Consider the following 24,046-nt stretch of genomic DNA (forward strand, 5'->3'; position numbering starts at 1 on the left):
GAGACCTTTCGATTTGTACAAAGTCAATATCGTGATGTACCCCGAATGGAGGAAAACTGGCCTTTTAACGGGAAGTTTAATTTTTTTTTAAAAACAGTGAAATAATTTTGTCGGCGCGTTAAATCACCACCATGATTTTTTTTCCCGCTTGTAAAAACTCGAGAAAAATCACGACTTGTAGAATTGACCCCGGCTCGGATTGAACTACTAAGGGATAATTTGGGTGCCATTTCGCTCTGTATTTAACTCGTTTCAAATTGCCTCACGTACGGATATTAATACGAGCTCAATTTGTTACGCCGGTTTTGAGGGTAATTACTTGTCGGCGATTAAAGGCAGAAGACGCGTAATTAATAGAGGGATTCCTACTTCTTTTACTTAGTTACATAATCAAGTAACTTGACTTCATAAGTTTTCACTTTTTTTGGCATTTTAATAATAATAATAATAATCAGCTAAGCTAATACCCAAGGCACCACCTTAGGCCTAAGTCATCAAGCGACTTTTAAAGCCATTAATCCAGGTGGCCGGGTTACAATGCGTAGGAGGGGGGTGGCAAGCCCAGAATGCCACGCGAGCCAACAGCTCCCTACACTAACTATTACCGTTAGAAATTCCGATACATTATTTTCTGGACTAATGTTGGGAAAAATTTACCAATAAACCTTTGATGACCTTGAAAAACATCTTCAAGGTCATTCTTAATTATATCGAGTCTGGTTAGAGTTAGGTATTTCATTCCAATTAGAAAAGTGTGCGCCACAAAATTGACTTAATAAGTTTCACTTTTTTTGGCATTTTAGAAATTCCGATACATTATTTTCTGGACTAATGTTGGGAAATATTTACCAATAAAACTTTGATGATCTTGAAAAACATCTTCAAGGTCATTCTTAATTATATCGAGTCTGGTTAGATTTAGGATATTTCATTCCAATTAGAAAAGTGTGCGCCACAAAATTTTAATTTTAAATTTAATAATAAGCTACTTTGCGGTATTACTAAGATCAAAGTGTAGCGTATTTTCGCACTAGCAGTATCAAATGGACTATGTTTCTCTCCTAAATGTGGAAGCTGCCATTTTGATTGCTGCCATTTTGAACATCGCTGATACGGTGGTACCGACCCGGATACAATGGGGGCACTCCTATCCGAGGGGCAGGTCACTTCCATTTTGGGTGCGTCTTAATCATAGTAAAATGATTAAATCACGTTAATCGTGGTTAAATCAGGGTAATCCCAAATTAATCAAGATTATAAAATTTAATCACTATTTAATCAATTTAATCACGATTTAAACGAGGTTTAATCTAATCTTTTTATCAGTATTTAATCATTTTAATCATTTTAATCAGATTTTATCATTTTAATCACGATTTAATCATTTTAATTACGATTTAATCAAAATAATCGGTCGAATCGAGATTTTATAATTAAAATCAAAACTAAAGTACGATAATTTAATATTAATTATTAATATTGATAGTTTTATCGCAATTGTGTTTGATTCTCGTTCTAATTTCTAACCGTGATATAATCATATACTAATCACGATTTAATCGTTTCAATCAGGATTTAATCATTTAATCATAATTAAATCTGATTTAAACATTCAAATCGTGATTAAACGTTATTTAATCAACATAATCGTTATTAAATGAAATTAAATAAAAATAAACACGATTAAATCGGATTTAATCTTTCGAGGGGTGCGTCGTTAATCAAGGAAGTGACCTGCCCCTCGCTCCTATCTTCAAAATATCATCGTCTAAAGGGGCTCACCATTTCGAGAATTTAAACCAGGCACCATATCCATCAAACCGCCTTTAACCAGAAGTACTATTTAGTCTATTTACTTTTTTAGAGTTCACAACTCTCTAGCCAGAACGTCTATATTTTGGGATATAGCTAAGGCAGATCACTTCCTTGATTAACGACGCACCCCTCAAAATATTAAATCCGATTTAATCGTGATTATTTTGATTAAATTCAATTTAATCACGATTAAGTTGATTAAATCACGTTTAATCATGAATAGAATGTTTAAATCTGATTAAATCAAGATTAAATGATTTAATCAGATTAAAATGATTAAATCTGTTTAAAATTATTAAATCCTAATTAAAAAAATTATATCGCGATTAGTATGTTTAAATCGTACTTTAGTTTGGATTTTAATGATAAATTATCTATTATATTGATTAAATCGTGATTAAAAATATTAAATCTAATTAAAATGATTATATATAATTAAAATTATTAAATCTAATTTAAAAGATTAGATCATGATTATAATGATTAAATATCTCGTTTAAATTATTAAATGCTGATTTAAAAGATTAAATCATGATTAGAATGATTAAATCTCGTTTAAACCGTGATTAGATCTTTTAATATTGATTACCCTGATTTAATCATGATTACCCTAATTTAATCACGATTACCCTGATTTAATCATTTTACTATGAGTAAGACGCACCCAAAATGGAAGTGACCTGCCCCTCGAGCTAAGGTAACCTACGTGAAGTCAGTATTTTTCAAAATATAGGAATATTATAAATTAAATAGTAACGCAATATCCAAATATCATTGTTCCACTGCGTATAAAGGTTTCTTATAGAAATTAAACCGATAAATGAGTTGGGTTTCAAGCTAATATCTAAATATTTAAAATCTAGAAAAACCTTTGTTCCCCCTTTCACTTAAAAGTGAGAAAGCACTCAATCAGAAGCAGCTGAATATGAGAGGAATCCTCCTAAATCCCCACCTACAATCACTTCTGGGTGTGCTGAATATGAGAGGAATCCTCCTAAATCCCCACCTACAATCACTTCTGGGTGTGCTGAATATGAGAGGAATCCTCCTAAATCCCCACCTACAATCACTTCTGGGTGTGCTAGAATGGCGGACATAGTGACGGACAATGACGAAACAATATCTGTAGTTGTATAAAAATTAGTACAATTAATTTATTTCAAATTTAATTTTTTGGCATATCTGATTTTGAAACAACCCAAAATATTTTGAACAAATAAAATAACAATTTTAAAGTATGAACTTTGTAGCGCAATATTAATATTAATAGCAATAATAATATTAATATTAATAGCAATAATAATATTAATATTAATAGCAATAATAATATTAATATTAATAGCCATATTAATATTAATAGCAATATTAACATTAACATTAATATTAACATTAATATTAATATTAATATTAATATTAATATTAATATTAATATTAATATTAATATTAATATTAACATTAATATTAATATTAATATTAACATTAATATTAACATTAATATTAATATTAATATTAACATTAACATTAATATTAATATTAACATTAATATTAATATTAATATTAATATTAATATTAACATTAACATTAACATTAATATTAATATTAATATTAATATTAATATTAATATTAACATTAACATTAATATTAATATTAATATTAATATTAATATTAATATTAATATTAATATTAACATTAACATTAATATTAATATTAATATTAATATTAATATTAATATTAATATTAATATTAATATTAATATTAACATTAATATTAATATTAACATTAATATTAATATTAATATTAATATTAACATTAATATTAATATTAATAGCATAATTAAAATTAATATTAATAGCAGAATTAATATTAATATTAATATTAATGTTAATATTAATATTAATGTTAATATTAATATTAATAGTAATATTAATTAATTTAATTTTAATAGCAATATTAATAGTAATATTAATTAATTTAATTTTAATAGCAATATTAATATTAATATTGTAGCTGAATCGTTCGTCCTATTAAATTAGTACCCAACTCTCGAAATTCAACTACAATTTGTAGAGGTGAACTTGAAGGTCACCTCGTTGAAAATTCGGCTTACGTTCGCGTTGGGGAAGTTTAATATTTAGAAAGCGCTCGGTATTATTTCATAAAAGTCGGTAAAGACCTCGTCTTTTTGGTTTAAGTATTTTCTAGGGCGGCATTTCAATGAAAGATGAATAATAAATGTATCCGCGTCACACCTGCGACTTTACCCCTTCGGCCGGCTTTGATGGAGCCGCCAGGTAAGCCTCCGAGGTGCGAATTTCGTGAGGACACACAGCGGGTTCGGATCGGGGAAAAGTTGGCCATTTTCTTCGCGCGTAATCACGACGCTTGAATCTCTTTCGCTGCCGTTTCTGGGGAAGAACATCTTTCTCTGTCCATTATGAACGACCCCCAAATACTGCGGCTTATGGTACGCTGACGGTTTGTCTGGGTGGTTTGCGTCGAGGAGGGATAGCGAGGGGTCCGACGAGCCTCTTAAAGGGAGTATAACCCTACGTGTTTGGTAGTGTGCACTAAGCTTACTCAAAAATCCACACGAGGCGCTACGGTGAAATAGTAGGATGATTTCCAGATAAAACCTCTATAGCACGCTGCTAATGACCTATACTTTACACTAGAAATCTACTTGTATATTTGGGTTTAAGGTCATAAACCTACTGATTTCCCCGTTATATTTTTAAACAAAAGCATCGTAAGTAGTGAATTAACTATATCTCAATGATTACTTAAATAGTTAAGTCATAAACGTGCTATAATTTGAAATATATTTTCTTGTAGTTTTCCCTAACTATCTATTAAATATCGACTTGATCCGCATTCAGAAAGAATATTCGTGGTTAAAAAATTTTATTTATTATCCCAAAAACACTCCTATGGTTTTTATCTTAGGCGCCTGGGAGGAATGGAAAACTTTTCCCCCTAATTTCCGATAAAGGTTATACTCCCTTTAAATGCGTACGAAATTTGAAAAAAAAAACCTGAAAATATTAATAAAAGTAATTGAATTGATTGAATCTTCACATCTTTTCGTTCAGATTTGAAGATTTAACCAAAATTTACAAATGTTTTATGTGATTTGATAGGGATTTGAAAATTTGGATGAGATTTGGTAGGGATTTTAAGTTTTAATGAGATTTGATAAGGATTCGGAAACTTTAATGAGATTTGATAGGGATTTTATCGATATTTTTCCCCGACTTTTTTTTTCATCTTTGACTTTTTTTTTAAATAGAGCTAATACCCAAGGCACCACTTTGATTTGTAAATTTTTATATTTTGAAGATTTGTTAAATTTTCTCAAGATTTCCTAAAATTTCAATTCTATCTTACGAATTTTCTCAAGATTTCCTAAAATTTCCATTCAATCTTACGAATTTTTTCAAGATTTCCTAAAATTTCAATTCAATCTTACAAATGTTTCCAAGATTTCATAAAAATGAGTGGAAAAACATCAAATTTTATAAGATTTATTAAATTTGAGAAATTTGTCGGAATCGATAAAAATTTTAAATTTTGCCCAAACGTTTTAGAAATGTGATCAGAAATTTGAACTTTGGAAATTTTCAAATCACTGGCGTGTTCGAAATTTGAAAGAGTGTCGGTCTGTCTGTCGAGGGATAGTCACAGTTGCGTACTGAGGACCCGCAGATCCGTATATGGGCGATAAGGGATGCTCAGCGCCCCCAAATGAATACTTGAGCATCCCCAATCCGACCGACCCCAAAAAAATCGATTGCTCAACTACCGAAAGACATGATCTAAAATATTTGTATATTAATCAAAAAGGAGAACTACTTCACAATTTAAGTTCAGTAAATATTTAAAACGTTTTTAATTTAGTTTTTAAAAATTTTGTTTTTGCGCATTTCACTGCACTAAAAGTTTAAATATTCCAATTGAAGAAATACGGAAAGTGTTTCGACGGATATAACATTGACTTGGTATTTGGTATTTTTGGGCTACACCAGGATACACGAAATAGAGAAAAGTGATTGGACTATACTATACTAACAACAATGGTAAAACGTTTCTATACGAGTGCAGTTCATGCTTACTATTTCATCGACGTGTATTTTTAATAAAAAATTCTGTTTTCAACGAAGTCGAAATTCATAATTTAAAAAATAATAAAATAAAGCCAATTTCGGTATATATACTAATTTCAGGAGTGGGAGTTAAAAATTACGATATTTAGTAACAAGGCATTGGCGCCCACCAAAAAAGGACCTTTATGAACATTTGTATATAAGAGACGTATAAAGTTGGAATAATTTTGGGCATTTCGACGCCCCCTTTTGTGCATTTGGAATATTTATATATCTTTGTAGCTTTTTCTCGGATTTTCGGGATTTGTATAATTTTTCTCGGATTTTCTGGATTTGTATATTTTTTCTCGGATTTTCTGGATTTGTATAATTTTTCTCGGATTTTCTGGATTTGTATATTTTTTCTCGGATTTTCTGGATTTGTATAATTTTTCTCGGATTTTCTGGATTTGTATATTTTTTCTCGGATTTTCTGGATTTGTATTTTTTTGTCGGATTTTCGGGATTTGTATATTTTTTCTCGGATTTTCGGGATTTGTATATTTTTTCTAGGATTTTCTGGATTTGTATATTTTTCCTAGGCTTTTCTGGATTTGTATATTTTTTCTCGGATTTTCTGAATTTGTAGTTTTTTTCTCGGATTTTCTGGATTTGTATAATTTTTCTCGGATTTTCTGGATTTGTATATTTTTTCTCGGATTTTCTGGATTTGTATATTTTTTCTCGGATTCTCGGGATTGTATATATTTTCTCGGATTTTCGGGATTTGTATATTTTTTCTCGGATTTTCTGGATTTGTAGTTTTTTCTCGGATTTTCTGGATTTAAATATTTTTCCTACGAATATTTGGTGATTTGAAGATTTGTTTCTACGAATTTAGCGGATTTGTTAAGAAATTGCGGATTTTTATAAAATACAAAATAATTTGAGGAGTTGATCGTGTACCTTTCCGAATGAGCGGGCACTTGGATCTCGCGACTACTTGTTGGAGTGGGAAGGACTTAAAAGTCTCCGAAGGAAATGAAGGAAAACTCAGCGAATATATGATAATTTAGCTTCTCTCCGCAACAGCCCGGTGATCCTACCAAAAGCCACGATACCAAAGGGGGCGTAAAATGGCTCTCTCCGCCATCCAAAAGAACTATTTTTGGAATCTAGAAATGATGGCCAATTTGAATCCCCGCTATTTCGCCAAACGGCCCCTCGGAAAAGGTTGGGTAGACTTTAGCCCCGGTAGTAAAATGTGGGTTGGGGTCGGAGAGGCCATTGGGACAATTAGGCCAGCGAATGGACTTGATTCTCATATTTAAGAAAGACCCCCCTTTAGCCTTCGAATTCTTCGGCCCTCGGAGTCGCTTTGGAAGGATTAAGGATCGCTCTCTCCGCGAAATTGTCATGAAGGTAGGTTCAAGTATTACGTTTTGTCTCGTTTAATTTGTTACGATATTATCTCGCCAAATGAAAAACCCATTCTTAATTCGAGGAGGAAAAGTTCGTAATTTTCGATAACTAGTTTTAGAAATATATTTTATTTCCCTTGTATTTCAAATTATGAATATTATAACTCCAGACTTCCAATGTTTCTAAAACGTAAAAGGAATTAATTCGTCTCGATTTACTAGTTTTTTTTTAATGATACTATATTTTCAACGCAAATCTGTACGCCGTGTACAAGGTCGTACGCTGCCCGTGGCTCTAAAACTGTAATAGAAATCCCCAACGCGATTTACAATTTCCTTTAGCTGTTCCTTGACTTTGGTACTAAACTGTTTCTTATTATTTATTATTATATTGGTGGAATTAAAATAGATTAGCGAATTTCATGGCGTGATCGGATACTTATCGTTAAAGTAATTCAAATATATATGTATAAAATATATAAAACAATTACGCGTAATTACAGATGTAAATGAGAGCCTTAAACTATGGGATTGCACTCCAGGGGTTTTAGGGAAACCAGATCGACTAGAACCTTTAAAAATAATAAAATAATTAAATCTACTTTGATTAGGATATAAGTGCATTATATAACGAATAAATTAACCGCCAAAATTTCAATTAATCATTAAAAATTCGATTAACTGTTTATTTATGGATATTATTCGCGACTATTATACGATTTTATATGCAACAAATAATATTTTATTTGGATAATTATTGGATATGGATATAAAATAAATGAACGGAAAATTTTATTGCCGATTTTGTAATGTAGACCTATATGAGATACGAAATTTCCCAAAAGGAGACGTTGCACTACCCATTCGATTTGCCATGGTAACCGAAAATGTTTTTGACCACTTCAAGATATTTTCCTTATTTTACACAAAAATTGTTACAATTTTACCCCAAAAATATTCCAATTTACCCAAACTTGATGAAATTTACCTAAATGTGGTCCAAATTACCCATTTCGTGCTTTTAAATTTTTTAAAAAAATTTTACCCTGGGAAACCGAGAAAATCCCATGCTTTTTTAAATAGAGATAGTAGTCAAAAACATTTTCGGTTGCCATGGGAAATGGAATGAGTAGTGCAACGTCTCCTTTTGGGAAATTTCATATCTCATATAGGTCTATATTACGCTCGACTTTGAACAAAATCGGCAATAAACACCTCGGGTACTTTCCTTGTAAGTTATTGAGTTTATCCGTCTCACTTTGTCTTTGCTTGGGGTTTTAAAATTTTTAATTGCTTATTTCGACGCTTTGACGTTGGAATTCGGCATACTTCCGTTTTCTCGAGTTCCCTAAACCTTGGTATAGAGTATGGAGTACCCAAAAAGGCCGTCTCGACTTTCGAAATGATGATAATTAATAATTTTTAAATTTGGGTATTCCTGATGCACAAATACAGGGGGTTTCAAAATGTTATGGGAAAATTTTAAGGAGTTGTAGGGGGTGAGTTGAGAAGTATGCCTGTTTTTTCCCATTTTCGTATACGATGAGTTAAAAGAGCGCCAGAGAGCTTCAAAGTGTGGCCTACTAGCCCCTGGAAGTAGGCTGAAACAAGCGCCAAACCAAGCAGCAGGGACTTTAAATACTGTTTAAGTTTACTTATTTACGCTGGTTACCTCGATTTGTTTACAAAGTCCTTTTTTACCTATCACACGAGCCCAAACATTGGGTACGTTCAGCAGAGCTCATCGGACTCACCGATTAGACTAATCGGTGACATCGGTTTCCTACTGTACGCTTTGTCGCGTTTCCGGTTTTGACGTCACGATAGTCATCGGTTACTCACCGAAGTCATCGGCTGGAAGAGTCGGTTTTTCCGATGACTGACGTCATTTCTGACGTAAAACTACTATAAAAGCTACGCCATTTTAAAAACACCGATGACTGAATAAAAGCGTTCAGCAACTTACGACGTCATTATGACGAAAAAGCTCATCGCTGGAAAATATCAAATCCATCGGGTTTTTTTCCGTTGACTGCTGCTGAATGTTCGTGTTTCCCTGCTGCTTGGTCTTGCGCTTGTGGCAGCCTAAGTCTACGGGCTAGTAGGCCACACTTTGAAGCTCTCTGGCGCTCTTTTAACTCATCGTAGGAAAAGGGGGGGAAAACAGGCATACTCAGCCCCTACAACTCCTTCAATTTTTTCCGTAACCTTTTGCAAAACCCTGTTTATTTAGCGTAATAGTTTATAAGAACCGTGTTACAAGACAAAACATTTAATGGTGGAAAATATTTTGAAAATCGGTTAGTTAGCATCGTCTCCGCTTCTGTTGGTTCTTTTGCATTGCGTCTTCGGTGAGACAGTCGTCGAGAAGAGCAACGACAGCGACAAGTCCATCAAGAAGAAAGCGGACATTCACTTGGTGGTCAGCGCCGGCGATTCCAGGCAAGCTAAGGTAGTGACCATCCCCATCGATGGCTTGAGTCATTCCTCCAGAAACCAAAAGACGTTCGTCTACCCTCCGACTCGGGTCGACCTCTACTCCGGATCCAAAGGCGTTCAGGATGGCGGTGATTCCTCGAAACCTCGACGACCGGAGGAACCGGCTGAGTCCATCGCGCATCGCCATCGAGACCCGGACCAGATGAAACCCACTTACCACGAGTCGCCTCCGAGACCGAGTTCGACGGAGCTCTTCCGGGCGCAGATGGCCTTCGAGAAGAACGCGGGCGCCTCGAAGGAGTCCTCGTCGGGACCGAAACCAAAGTCCGTTTACTACGAACGACCCTTTTATTACTCCAACGAATTGCCCCAAATTGTCCGCGAGAAGCACGCTAATTTTGGAGGTAGGGCTTCTTGGAAACCCATGAGGCAGTCCAGAAAACGACTCGAGACCAAACCCGACGGAGACCACCGTAGGCAAGAGCAACACGGAAATCAACACCCGGAAGAAAGCCAAAGAAAAGTAGTGGAGGAAATCCATCAAGAATCTTTTAGAGGCGAATCAGGGCCCCAAACTGCGGACTATCCTAAATACTACGACGCCAGCCCTCGGCCGGAAGTTGAAGACGATCATCACGAAGAAGCGAGCTACCGAGTAGTCCACTTACCTAGTCAAAGAGTCCGGGAGGCCAACTTCGAGGAGCAACATCGGTCTGTCGTTGAACCCGACACCAAACCGCCGCCGCGGTACATCGAACGAGAGCCGGAATCTCGAAGGGTCGTCCAAAGTTACCTTTCCGAACCCAACTTCCGGATTATTCGCGTTCCCGTACCAATCGATTACGATGGTCCTCGATCTGTCAGCGTGCCTAATTACGAAAATGCCTACAACAAACCAGAACCTTCGCGGTTCAAACACCAATACACGCGCTTCGAGGAGCAATCTACTGATCAACGTCCTCAATTACCCCGCCATCGTGACCGGCACTTCGAAACGATCCGGAACTACGAGGAACCGAGCCATTTGCAACAAGAAAGATACTTTCGAAACCGGCAAATCGAGATGAGCCACGGTCGCCAGAGATCTTTTTACGGCCGACCCAACCGATTCCAATTGTACTCTCGCCCCATCAGGCAATACGTCGACGTCGAGGAATCCAGACAAGTGCTTCTTCCCTTCTATCATCACGCGAGAGCCACTTCACGACCACGACCGAACGCGGACATGGACATTTTTCAATTTGAAAGAAGGCCCGAAGAAGAGCTGGATGCCTCTGATTCCATAGCGAGACCTACTTTCGCTCTACCTCCGCCAAACGGAATCCCGCGACGCGGTGCTTCGCGACCACCACCACCTCCTTCTCCGGGTCCGATAGCCCTTCCCGGGCCAGTTCCTCAAAGACCACTACCACCTCGTACTAGCCAAATAGGGACTCCGTTTCCCAACCTGCTAGTTCCAAGTGGACCAAATCCTCAGATCGGCCGAAATGGATACAAGGTTGTGTACTTGCCCTACAACGTTTTCCAAAATGTCCTGCAGGGCAAAAGTCCCATCAACGTTTTGCGTCTTAAATGAGGACGGAACGAGGGTTCTTCCCTGGCCGTGCGATGACGCCACGTGACGTTAGGGGGAGCCTGCGGTGTCTTGATGTTGAGGAATCCCCCAAAAATAGAAGGCGCCAACGTACGTCGAGGAAATCTGAGAAGAACTCTCATTTTTGACATTTTGCTCAAATGGGGGTCGATTGGTGTCTTAGTTGGTAGCGACTCTCGGCGCGTTCTTAACACGAAGAACCAGGATTTGTATTTATTTTTCTTTCATATTCACGTGGTATTTTCAATAATAAAGTTCATTTTACAACCTTCTTATTGTTAAAGAAAGTTATTGTTTCCCGAGAACTAGGGGCCCCCAAACGTTTATGATTAAAATCGTTGCTATTTAAAAGGGCCCAGAGTTGTTTTTCGCGGGGGGGGGGGGGAGTTCCTAGTTACGCCACTGTAAGGGAAAACTAATTTTTCACATTTCCATAATTTCTTCAATTGCTTGAGAAAATCATATCAAAAATCAATTGTTTTCCAAAAATTAATTTACATTTATTTTTCCTGGGATGTCACTGATTTCCGAAATACATGTGATTTCCTAATTTTTGCTGAATCACGGTGATTTTCTTAAATTAAAAATAACGTCTGCTAAGAGAAACGTAATTGGCCCCAGTTACAGGGGCGTATTAACCATTAGGCAGAGTAGGCACGTGCCTAGGGCGGCATTTTTCTAGGGGCGCCAAAACTCTGATATAGACGCACGGTCCAAGTACTTGGCTTGCCCCTACTTAACTGATCAACCCTTTAGACAATGCCAACACTCGGCCCAGGCTAACGGAGAGGGGCCGGGCAAACTGGCCGTCTCGGCGGATTGAGTTGCCTTCTGTGGGGCTGCGGGCCTCCGTACGAGGGCACGGCGGCCCCATCTCCCGGCCTTTTGGAGTTCCACCGGGATATCCGGTGCCAGCTGTGCCGGGTTATGCGGGCGCGTTGGTCGACCCATTGCTGCACCTTCTGCTGGGTTGAGTGGCTTGCGTCGAGGGCGCGACCATCAGTAGTGGGGTTCTGCTACCCATGCTGGTTTTGCCGCCTGTCCGGTGGTGTGGTTTAAATCTTACCGGGTACACCGGGCTATAAATCTGACACATGTCCAGACAATGCCAACAGGTTTCGTGCGTAGTTTAAATTTTGGTCCGAGTTTTAAATTGAATATATGAAAGATGTCTGCTCGTTCAAAATTCCCTCTGCATAACAGCTGAAATTTCAAACAGTAAACCTAGAAATTCAAAAGGTGTCTGCTATTTCTTCACATATTTAGTGTATGGATATTAAGGCAGATGGCGCTATATTTCCTAAGATCGAAGCCTACAGGCGCCAAATGTTTTTGTGCCTACAGGCGCCGAGAGGGTTAATCCGCCCCTGCCCAGTTATCCTCTTTTCTATAAATCTGAAGGCACAATTGTCAAATTATAATTATATTATAATCCAAGTTATTTCTAGTAATTACTTACGGTGTGAACACCTCAGTGTTGGCTGGTTTAAATCATGGTGTAATCCAAGTTTGGTTTTTTAATTAACTAAAAATTATTCCAAAATGTTTGTAAATTTTCTTAACGAAATTATTAAATTTCTAAAACATTTACAAGGTGACCACATTTCCTATATTTTCAATACCTTCCTATAAATTCCTTAGGTTTTCTCATGTAGTATATAACCCACTTGATGACTTAGACCTAAGGTGGTTCCTTGGGTATTAGCCTAGCTGATTAAAATAATAATTATTATTATTAACATTCCGTCGTCGTGTACCTTCAACCTATATTTCACTTTATTTTATCTACTGTTTTTCGATAAGAATCCTTATTTTTGCTTATGATTTTTCCTATATGTCCCTTTAATTCGCTTTAAAATCTCCTATTTTTTCTATTAAACTTTCGAGGCATTTTCCTGGTCACCCTGCATTTATACAAATTCAAAAAGGAAACTAAAACTAAAACTTCATTCTGGTCATGTGAAACTTGTAATAATACTAGTATTAATTTTTAGTTGATTGGTAATATGTATAGGATGAAAAAATTAGCGAATAACTAGATTAGTCCATTATGAAAAGGGATAATAAAGTTAAACCCTAAACAAATTTTAAGAAATTGAAAAACTTACTAATAGCTCGTACCGATAGGTCTTCGAGCGAACATAAAGACGCGAATCTCGGACCAAATAGATCTTCGAGTGAAAAACTAAATTAAATTAAATAGCCAGAAATTCCAACGGTAGACCGGTTTCGTAATATGTATGCGCGGTCAAACAAAAGCGAAAAATAGATTAAAAGTAAAATAAAGCAGTGCTTAAAAAAACCTGATTAAACCAAAAAAACCTGGTTTAAACAAAAAAAAAACAATTTTCGCTACCTCGTTTTTGGTAACAAAAATGTTATGGTAAATTTCCTAATGTAAACGAATGGTTGATTTTAGTGGAGTTTTCGTTCTGAATTATGGCCCAAATTGGGTATTTTTGTAGCGTAACGGTTGACAGCTGTTTGGATGTAATCGACTGCAAGTTCTGCTCTATGTGGTGTTCCTGAACTTCCTGTGTATTTGGTTTTTTGGTAATCTCCTACTCGAAAATATTTTCCAAAATATCAGATTTTCATTTACATTCAAAAGAGGCACAACATTTTTAAAATTAACGAAAACTTTTGGTGGTTAACTTTTTAATTTATTTAGATTTTGAGTATTAAAAGTATGTTAACAAGATGGCACTGGTATTTAAATATACCCAATCCCCCATGTTTTAAATATATTCTAAATATTAAATTTAAATTTGAACAAATTTGCGGCGGTCGCCAGGGTTGTTTGGTCCCACGAATTGGACAGAAATCTCACTTAAAATTAAAATTTCTGAATGCAACCAAAAACGTAGTTCAGAAATGATCAGTACTAATTAAAAAGATTATTTTCAACCAAGTCGGTCCTAATTTAAAATATTATGTAAATCTAATATTCGAAAATCGTTAAAATGGGAAAATGTCCCACTTCCGGGGCCCCGATCTCACCAATGTTAACAATGCCGGTGAGGGCATGATATTTACAATCGATAGATGTATCATGGTTTTTACACACAATCCTTAGGGATTTGTGTGTATTACGATCACGTACTGTGTAGCCGCCGCCGCCGCCGCCGCTGCCGTACAAACGATTGCTCGCGGTACGTTAGTGGTACAAAGGCGATTGATATCTCAATCGATAGGCACTATTATAGCCTCGACGGGATTTTCGTAATTTTGGGATCGGAGCCCGAGAAGTTGGGCAAATGCCCAATTTCCTATTTTTTGTGGTTTCGCTTTGTGTGGTTGATATTTTATTTAAAATTAAGTCCGATAACGTTAAAAAAAATATTTTTGGTAAGGATAGGATTCAGCGGATATACAACTTCAGTTATATCAGTAAATCTTAAATTTAAGTATAGTTTCCTGGTTAATTTACGGGACCCCAATTTTCGCGGTTTTATATTTTCGCCTAAAAGTCTACATAACGTTCTTTAATTTAAGTCCGATTTTCATGATAGTTATATTTTTGAATAGCTGTGGTTTCCCTTAACCCTAGATTTGCAATTACGTTGCTTAATTTTAATTCTAAGTGAGGTTTTTTCGACAGCGTATGCGGACCCCCGCAAATTCCGACATGGTAAATCCGCGTGTCTATAGAGTTCTAAACGCCAGTTTCCCTCTCGCATTTTTCAAGGACGTTCGCGCCGAGCTTTCAACGTGTTCCCAGAAGTAACAATAAGTGTGACCCCCAACGTTTTACGCACGTTTAACGCCCTTTTTACGCACGTCGTACGACAGGAAGTAGGTAAGTAAGATTTGATCAAAAATCACCAGTTTTGTTACTTCTAGGCCTATTCCAGCTTAGGTTGCAGCCGCGTTGGAAAAAGTTAATTTTAAGTGAGTTAATTAGCCATTTCGCGTCATACCTGAATTCTTTACGCGCTGAAGCTATATTCGCATTCCATTGAAAGCCTGTCTGCAATAACAATAACGTATGAACAGGCGCGTAAAAAATAAGTGAGACCCTAAATATTTGTTATGCCCAGAAGTTAAGCATAAGTGTGCCACTAAATATTTTTTTGACCAGCTGCCGTACACACGATTGCTCGCGGTACGTTAGTGGTACAAAGGCGATTGATATCTCAATCGGTAGGCACTATTATAGCCTCGACGGGATTTTCGTAATTTTTGGGGTCGGAGCCCGAGAAGTGGGGCATTTGGTCGATTGTCATATTTGAATTTCGTGCCAATTGATACAGGTGCCATCTAACTCGTTCGCGTTTCGCTACCTTATTTCCAAAACCAGGTAACTCGAAAAACTTGGTTTTTTTAAAAATAAATTTAAATGAACGTGTTCGCGTTTCGCCACCTTATTTCCAAAACCAGGTAACTCTAAAAACGTGGACCTTATTTCCAAAACCAGGTAACTCGGAAAACTTGGTTTTTATAAAAATTAATTTAAATTAACGTGTTCGCCTTTCGCCACCTTATTTCCAAAACCAGTTAACTCGAAACGCTTGGTTTTTATACAAATTAATTTAAATGAACGTGTTCGCGTTTCGCCACCTTATTTCCAAAACCAGGTAACTCGGAAAACTTGGTTTTTATAAAAATAAATTTAAATGAACGTGTTCGCGTTTCGCCACCTTATTTCCAAAACCAGGTAACTCGAAAAACTTGGACCTTATTTCCAAAACCAGTTAACTCGAAACGCTTGGTTTTTATACAAATTAATTTAAATGAACGTGTTCGCGTTTCGCCACCTTATTTCCAAAACCAGGTAACTCGGAAAACTTGGTTTTTATAAAAATTAATTTAAATTAACGTGTTCGCGTTTCGCCACCTTATTTCCAAAACCAGTTAACTCGAAACGCTTGGTTTTTATACAAATTAATTTAAATGAACGTGTTTGCGTTCCGCCACCTTATTTCCAAAACCAGGTAACTCGAATAATTCTTTTCCGATAACATTCCTCTTGGGTTTATTAAGTTAATACATCAGTGGGATTGTGTGTACTCAAATGTCCGTGACATCTTGTTTTATCTCTAACGTACTGGCGGCAGTATAATATTATAGACTAAAGCCCGTCGCACACTGACAAAACATTTCTTCAAAGTTGACGCTTATTAATTTTTAATCATAATTAGATTTCTCCCGTCATCGCCAATAGAAGCTGTCGCTGATGTTAGCGTTCGCTACTACCGGAAGCAGGAACAACGTAGGATGCGCGCGCATTCGTTTGTTTTGATTTCCCGGGACTGAAATTGCGTTTCCTATTACTCAAAATTCATTTTAAACAATAATAATTTATAATTATTAAATAATCATTGGGATACTTCCATAAAACAAATATACTTTTTCAAAATAAAAAATATAATCGATAAAAATACTTAAATCAATAATTTTATCATTAATTTATATTTCATTACCGTTCTTTTCTGGTTGATAAAATATAACAAAATAAATACATTTCCACGTGCTTCCTCGCATGGTGCATTATTTGCTATTTGAAAAATTAATAATTTCCCGCCGTAATCTAATTGGTTAGAAAGAGATGGAATGTCGTGACGTCAGAGCCCGAAGTCAAGAGTAGCGTCCGTAAATGTTCAACGAAGTTGAAGTCGTAACCGCAGGTCGCCAGCACCAGCGCCATTTTTCGTGACTGCAATGAGCGATATATTGTCGTCGGTACCAACATGTTGTCAGAATTTATAGCCCGCTGTACCGGTAAAATCAAGAAAGCACACCAGCGGAGGCCTATCATCATAGTGCCCTACGCCAGCGTCCACAAGCCCGGACAGGTGACAAAACCAGCATGGGTAGCAGAACCCCACTACTGATGGTCGCGCCCTCGACGCGAGCCGCTCAACCCAGCAGAAGGTGCAACAATGGGACGACCAGCCCGCCACTTCGCACACAGCAGTGGGATAGAGAACGGATGCTCTAGCAACGCCGGCCGACACCCCACCTACAAAGGCAGGGAGCCAAGCCCATTGGAGAGAGCGCCTAAAGGGGAACGGCGGGCACGCAGCAGCCCGCATAACCCGGCACAGCTGGCACCGGAGATCCCGGTGTGATCCAAAAGGCCGGGAGATGGGTCCGCCGTGCCCTCATACGGAGGCCCGCAGCCCCACAGCAGGCAACCCAATCCGCCGAGGCGGAGAGTCTGCCCGGCCCCTCTCCATTAGCCTGGGCCGAAGCCCAGTATCCAGCCCACACCTTACCGAAGTCGGAGGTTGGAGATAGGACCCTTTGGACGGAGCTAACATCTCCCAGTGCGCCACCGCCCTTATGGGTTACAAGAGCCGGACCCCGACTCCCCGGTAAAGCCACCAGTTATTGCACACTCCGACCCCTTGAGGGCCTCGTCGGTACCAACAACGTTGGCGGTACCAACAACAGTTGCTGAGACGAAAAACCGTTCAGTGTGCGACGGGCTTCATGGTTTCACGTTATGTGTCGGCCGCCGGTGGTAAATATGTTAGTCGTTAAAAGCACTTTGGGCAATTTTATTTAAACATTTATAATGAATCAAATCTTTTTTAACGCACATTTAAGCGTGTTCCGCAATTCAAAAGACAAATTTTTATTTACCCTGATTTGAGAAAGTTTTAAGGAAACCAAATTATAAGCTTTAGTATTGCCAGTAGTGGATTTTTCAAATGATAAATTAACGTTTAAAGCCGGTAACTTCAGATAAATAGGTACAATTTGTTTTGATAAATACATTCCAGAAACAGAAAAGGCTTTAGGTTTATTTACTTCTAACCACGACCGACTTCGGCTTCGTTCAAATTGGGAGCAAACGCGTAGTTCTTTTGACTACGACACTTTTCGAAAAAATGTTCGACCAAATTTAAGTAGTCATCGGTGTGGTCCAAGATATGTTTAATATGAAGCGATTCTTCCCACAGTTTCGCTTGAATATCCACTCCGCGCCTTTTCCTCTCTTCCACGAACGCCAGCACGTCTTTGTAGAAGGTCACGTCGTCCGTCTTGGAGAACAGGCACAGTTGAGGTCCCAAATTGGGTTGGACAACCATGGACCGGTGCAAGAAGTAACGGTAGTCTTCGGTTTTCGACAAGTCCTTCATGGCCAAGGACTCCAAAAGGTACTTGTAGCGCAGAAGCATCTCGCAGTACGACCAGACCAGAAACCCGACGGTGGTTTTGACCAGAGCGTTGCCCGGAGTGACCTGAGCCACCGAACCTTTGATCAAGTAATATCCCGACTTTCCAGGGGTGCTGTCGAAGACTGAGCCGCGGATGGGGGTTCCACTGTCGGCTAACTGGTTGCAGACGGCGTGGTACATGTACGCTCCGCCGTTGCTGAAGCTGTGGAAAAACACGGGTTGGCGCTCCAGACCGTTGGCGCTCAGTAAATTGACCAGTTCCTTGGACACGCGCTGGTAGTCCTTTCTGACGTGCGGTTTGTAGATGAAATACGAAGACGGACAGTACTTGATGACCGCTTCGCCGCGTTTCTCGTAAATTTCGCTGTAGCGTTGCAAGTGTTCCACACGACTTCCTGTCCATCCAAAGAGGAACACGACGCCGGGCTGTTGTCCGTTACTCAACGCCTCGTTCTTTCCCTCTTCGTTAAGGTGGACGGACACTCGGTATTGTTTGGGCGCGATAGCCGACGACCGAAAGTGTCTGGCGAGGGAGGGTTGCGATGAGGCCGGTTTGGCGACGTGGGAAAGACACTTGAGAGTCAATGTTCCGATCAACTTCATGACGATGTTTTTTGTTCACTTGTCGAAGGAGCGATTTCCACGTCGACTGCCGCGTTTGATTCGTGTCACGCTGACGAGGCTAGCAGCTGTATCATGTGTTTTTGTACCTCTAACGTATTAGCCTAGATGAGTATTATTATTATTATTATTATTACATTAAGTGAAACCATAAGTCTATAATATTATTTTATAAGTTTGTCACTTTGAGGAATATTTTATTGAGAGCTAGTAACGGAGTGACGTCATCACAAGAAGAAAATCTGCCCCTAGCGAGGCACTGTTAAAGACTACGTGTGACGTGCTAGCAAGCGGACGCAAAACGGCGACGAAGCCCGTAATGCAGTCTGTCTTGTGAATAGCTCTCAGTAAAACGTTTGCGAGTGAAGTATAGAAAGTGTCACACTTATGTTGCAATATTATACACTTATGGTGAAACTAATACACACAAATCCCTAATTGTTAAAAATTCTTCTAATGGATTAAAATAAATAACAAGTTGGCAAGCCAAGATATACCTCTCCTCGGAAGAGTTTCTAATTTTTAGTAACATATATCCGTGGTTCTGTTCTGTTCTGTGGTAGAACGTTCACTTGTCGTGCAGGAGGGCTCGGGTTCGAATCGCGCCCGAAACTAACGCATATTGAAGAAAATTTATACTACACCCAATGAAAAACAGAGGGCTCTTTTGGAAAAAGCTTTTCCCTAATTCCAAGAAACTGGGAACGCGTTCATAGCCCCTGACAGACAGACCCACAGACAGACAGACACGGTGATTGTAAAATAGGGACACCAGTTGACTTGGTACCTGAACATAAAATGCATTTATGATTTAATACGAATAAAATCAGCATTCATCATGGTCGAATTTTCTCCCGGCACGAGGGGCAAGACGTCAATTTTATGAAACCAATAAGGATTGATTTTGTTTTAGGGGAAAGGCGTTTTCGGCTAGTGTTAGATAATGAGGGAGATTAAATGTTCCAGTCGTTAGAAAAACTTGTTATTTATTTAATTTAAATATTTTTATTGGGTTATTAAAATATTAATTTCTTTACATTAGAAACATTTAATATTTAAAAAAAACTTAATAATAGGCGGTTTTGAAAAAGATAAACTGATGCAAAAATACTTCAATCATTTATGTCTCGTTTTTAATGAACGAAATGTAAATATTTTAGTCGTTAAAAGCACTTGGGGAAATTTTATTTAAACATTTATATTGTATTATTAAAACATCAATTTCTTTACATTGAATTCGATGAATACAACTCTTTTTTAACGCTCATTTAAGCGTGTTCCGAAATTCAAAAGACACATTTTTATTTACCCTGCTTTGAGAAAGTTTTAAGGAAACCAAATTTTAAGCTTTTGTATTGCCAGTGGGGGATTTTTGAAATGATAAATTAGCGTTTAAAGCCGGTAACTTCAATTAACTAGGTACAATTGGTTTTGATAAATACATTCCAGAAACAGAAAAGAGTTTATTTACTTCGAACCAGGACAGTTTCGGCTTCGTTCAAATTGGGAGCAAACGCGTAGTTCTTTTGACTACGACACTTTTCGAAAAAATGTTCCACCAAATTTAAGTAGTCATCGGTGTGGTCCAAGATATGTTTAATATGTCGCGATTCTTCCCACAGTTTCGCTTGAATATCCACTCCGCGCCTTTTCCTCTCTTCCACGAACGCCAGCACGTCTTTGTAGAAGGTCACGTCGTCCGTCTTGGAGAACAGGCAAAGTTGAGGTCCCAAATTGGGTTGGACAACCATGGACCGGTGCAAGAAGTAACGGTAGTCTTCGGTTTTCGACAAGTCCTTCATGGCCAAGGACTCCAAAAGGTACTTGTAGCGCAGAAAGATCTCGCAGTACGACCAGACCAGAAACCCGACGGTGGTTTTGACCAGAGCGTTCCCCGGAGTGACCTGAGCCACCGAACCTTTGATCAAGTAATATCCCGACTTTCCAGGGGTGCTGTCGAAGACTGAGCCGCGGATGGGGGTTCCGCTGTCGGCTAACTGGTTGCAGACGGCGTGGTACATGTACGCTCCGCCGTTGCTGAAGCTGTGGAAAAACACGGGTTGGCGCTCCAGACCGTTGGCGCTCAGTAAATTGACCAGTTCCTTGGACACGCGCTGGTAGTCCTTTCTGACGTGCAGTTTGTAGATGAAATACGGAGACGGACAGTACTTGATGACCGCTTCGCCGCGTTTCTCGTAAATGTCGCTGTAGCGTTGCAAGTGCTTCTCGCGACTTCCTGTCCATCCGAAGAGGAACACGACGCCGGGCTGTTGTCCGTTACTCAACGCCTCGTTCTTTCCCTCTTCGTTAAGGTGGACGGACACTCGGTATTGTTTGGGCGCGATAGCCGACGACCGAAAGTGTCTGGCGAGGGAGGGTTGCGATGAGGCCGGTTTGGCGACGTGGGAAAGACACTTGAGAGTCAATGTTCCGATCAACTTCATGACGATGTTTTTGGTTCACTTGTCGAAGGAGCGATTTCCACGTCGACTGCCGCGTTTGATTCGTGTCACGGTGACAGGGCTAGCTTCCTACGACGCCAATTCGATCGAATGCTTACAGGAAAAATAAAACATTTTAGTAGAAACATAAGATTTGCATCACATTTCAATCGCGTCTTTAACTGTCGCTTCAGGCCCTCCCAACTTCATATATTAGGCTCGTTTTTTTTGAAGATTTAATTTATAATTCAAGGTTATTTGAAAAATTCTAAAAATATACTTATTCTAGCAATTAGCTACCTTAGTTATAAAACCAGGTAAATGCAATAACAATGGCTTCCCTACCTATATTTTTCTTTAAAATCTACGCCCACATTTTTAAATTAATTATACCAAATTAACTATAAAGTTAAAAATTACCAAAATTATTTTAGGCACTAGAGCACAGTTTGACCTTAACGACCATATTTTTACAGGTATAGACACATCGGAATTGGGAATAATACCGCTAGAATTACAGTTTCAATCTGCCTTCCGCGAAACTATCATTTGTTCGTGGCGCCATCCGCTGTTAGCGCAGGGAACTATATCCTATGAAAATTACTTTTTCCAATATTCTACCTTGAAAGTGATAGATGGCACCACCCGTATAATGATAGAGTTGACGGCTGCGTGCGCCGACTCAAAATTTCCGAATTTGTTTCGCGAAACCACGACCCAAAATTCATTTTGAAAGAGTTCCTATAAATCCATTTAAAATGTGTAAAATTGCGCATACATAGTTTAAAAAGTTATCAATTGTTGTTCTTTTTTTAAAATTATTACTTAAAAATTAAATAACTTAACAAAAATTTACTTATTTGAGATACCTGATTTTGGAGTTAAAAGGTAGCGGAATTGTCGATTCTTAAAGGTTAAGCCACTCCTCTAAAACGTAAACGGGGAACTTGTAAGTTTATTCTGTACAATTCGGTCTGCTACAAGCCTACAAGTTTCCCCGTTCACGTTTTTAATGGTTAACTTAACCGGTCTAATTTCTCTAGGGTATATTTTCTTAAAATATTAGTTTTTTTTTAAATTTTTTTACAACCATTTGGTTAATAAGACGGTCTGGCCCTGTCAGGGCGTCTAGAAATATCTAATAGGCCTTTTTTTTTTATAAAATAAGCTAAGCTTGCTGAACTTGTTTTTATTTAAGATTTTTGTCTTTCGCGCTTAATTTATCAAGTATCTAGCCCCAATTCTACCTCCATAAACCTATTCTAGTCAATCTACGTTAATTCTTGTATTCATCCCCAAAAACCGGAAAATCGAACGATCCTCGTGAGTTGACCGAGGCTTAGTCGCAATAAACAATTACGGGCCAAATTCTGCATAAATTTAAAAACAAATTTAAATCATTACCTAACAATGTTGCTTTTCTAGACGAATGAATTTGAATAAAATTTTAAATAATCCAAAAATAATGTTGTAGAATCGAATATCTTCCAGAAATCACAGCGACAACTTGACAAGTAGTCTAAGTCGACTCTAGTTGACGCGTTTCCGCCGAATCAAAAGCCGGTATTCGGGGAATGTTGTTGATTCGGTCCGCTATCAACAACGTCTATTCATACTGGATGTGAAAATGACGCCTAGTTTTTTTTTTGTGTCTCTTATTATACGAAAAATATAATAAAAAGCTTAAAACAAAACAAAACTTATTTAAATTATAACACTATGGCATTATTTTATTTAGTATTTCGCGTAAAATATAAACTTGTCCGAAGTTGTCCCCTAAAGAAAGCTGAAACTGTAGTCGGCTGATTCTCCAAAGTGTCTACGGCCAGCAATTTGGGTTACTGGGCGTTGGATGTGGTCCTATCGTGCATCGCTCATCGGGCCGTTTTTTATATCGTATTCGTTGCACGTGAACTGTTGGCTTGAGCTTGTAAAAATCTGGCGATTCGCTACCCCTTTTCTCTTACGATTTTATCGGAATATATGCGAAAATGTGGTTTTACCTTATCTTATCAAGCAACGCGGTTAAAGGCGGGGGTTCGGTAAAATCAGTACCCATTTTGTAAAACGAAATCGTTAGGTAAAGTGAGTATACCTACAAACAGCTTCTAGTCACGTGTTTTTTGAGCCGTTGGCTGTGGTCGCCGGTATTTCAATTTTTATTTCGATTCAGAATAATTATTCTTTTAATCGTTTTGAGGTGTATCTGTTACGAAACGTTTAGTTTGTACCCTTAAAGTTGAAATGTCCTTAAAGAAGTTATAAAGTCGTTTTAGGATATTAATTTACGTATAAGAAATTAGATTAGTGTGATATTCGCTGGTGATAAAGATTTCTGTGGTATTTTATTATTGTATCAAATTTTAATAGTCTACCAATCCGACATATGGATGGCGCCACGGGTAGCGGAAACGTGCTTTTGTCGAAGCTGGGACTAGGTCAAAGCAACTGACGTAAGTACCTATAAAACAGCTTCTCGTCACGTGCATTTAGACTGGAAACCGCCAGG

The 24,046-nt window shown here is 38.0% G+C and overlaps 4 protein-coding genes across 4 annotated transcripts in view; 1 reads left to right on the top strand and 3 right to left on the bottom strand.

Annotated features, from left to right (window-relative positions):
* The window catches only part of LOC149925927 (uncharacterized), a 350,903-nt gene that overhangs the window by 112,740 nt on the left and 214,117 nt on the right, over nt 1-24,046 (bottom strand). The window lies entirely within an intron of this gene.
* On the top strand, nt 7,178-11,604 carry LOC149925934 (uncharacterized). Its single transcript, XM_090160568.1, has 2 exons — nt 7,178-7,316; nt 9,621-11,604. Exons 1-2 carry the CDS (start codon nt 7,203-7,205, stop codon nt 11,328-11,330), a joined length of 1,824 nt encoding a protein of 607 aa, XP_090016694.1. The 5' UTR covers nt 7,178-7,202; the 3' UTR covers nt 11,331-11,604.
* On the bottom strand, nt 18,107-19,078 carry LOC149925935 (transmembrane protein 53-like). The gene has a single exon (XM_090161826.1). It carries the CDS (start codon nt 19,076-19,078, stop codon nt 18,107-18,109), a length of 972 nt encoding a protein of 323 aa, XP_090017952.1.
* On the bottom strand, nt 20,145-23,413 carry LOC149925936 (transmembrane protein 53-like). Its single transcript, XM_090161097.1, has 2 exons — nt 22,942-23,413; nt 20,145-21,651 (listed from the first exon to the last, which is right to left on the bottom strand). Exon 2 carries the CDS (start codon nt 21,538-21,540, stop codon nt 20,560-20,562), a length of 981 nt encoding a protein of 326 aa, XP_090017223.1. The 5' UTR covers nt 21,541-21,651; nt 22,942-23,413; the 3' UTR covers nt 20,145-20,559.

The sequence above is a fragment of the Leiobunum rupestre genome, chromosome 10 (assembly GCF_980474605.1).
Source record: "Leiobunum rupestre chromosome 10, qqLeiRupe1.1.hap1, whole genome shotgun sequence".
In the NCBI taxonomy this organism is placed as follows: Eukaryota; Metazoa; Arthropoda; class Arachnida; order Opiliones; family Sclerosomatidae; genus Leiobunum; species Leiobunum rupestre.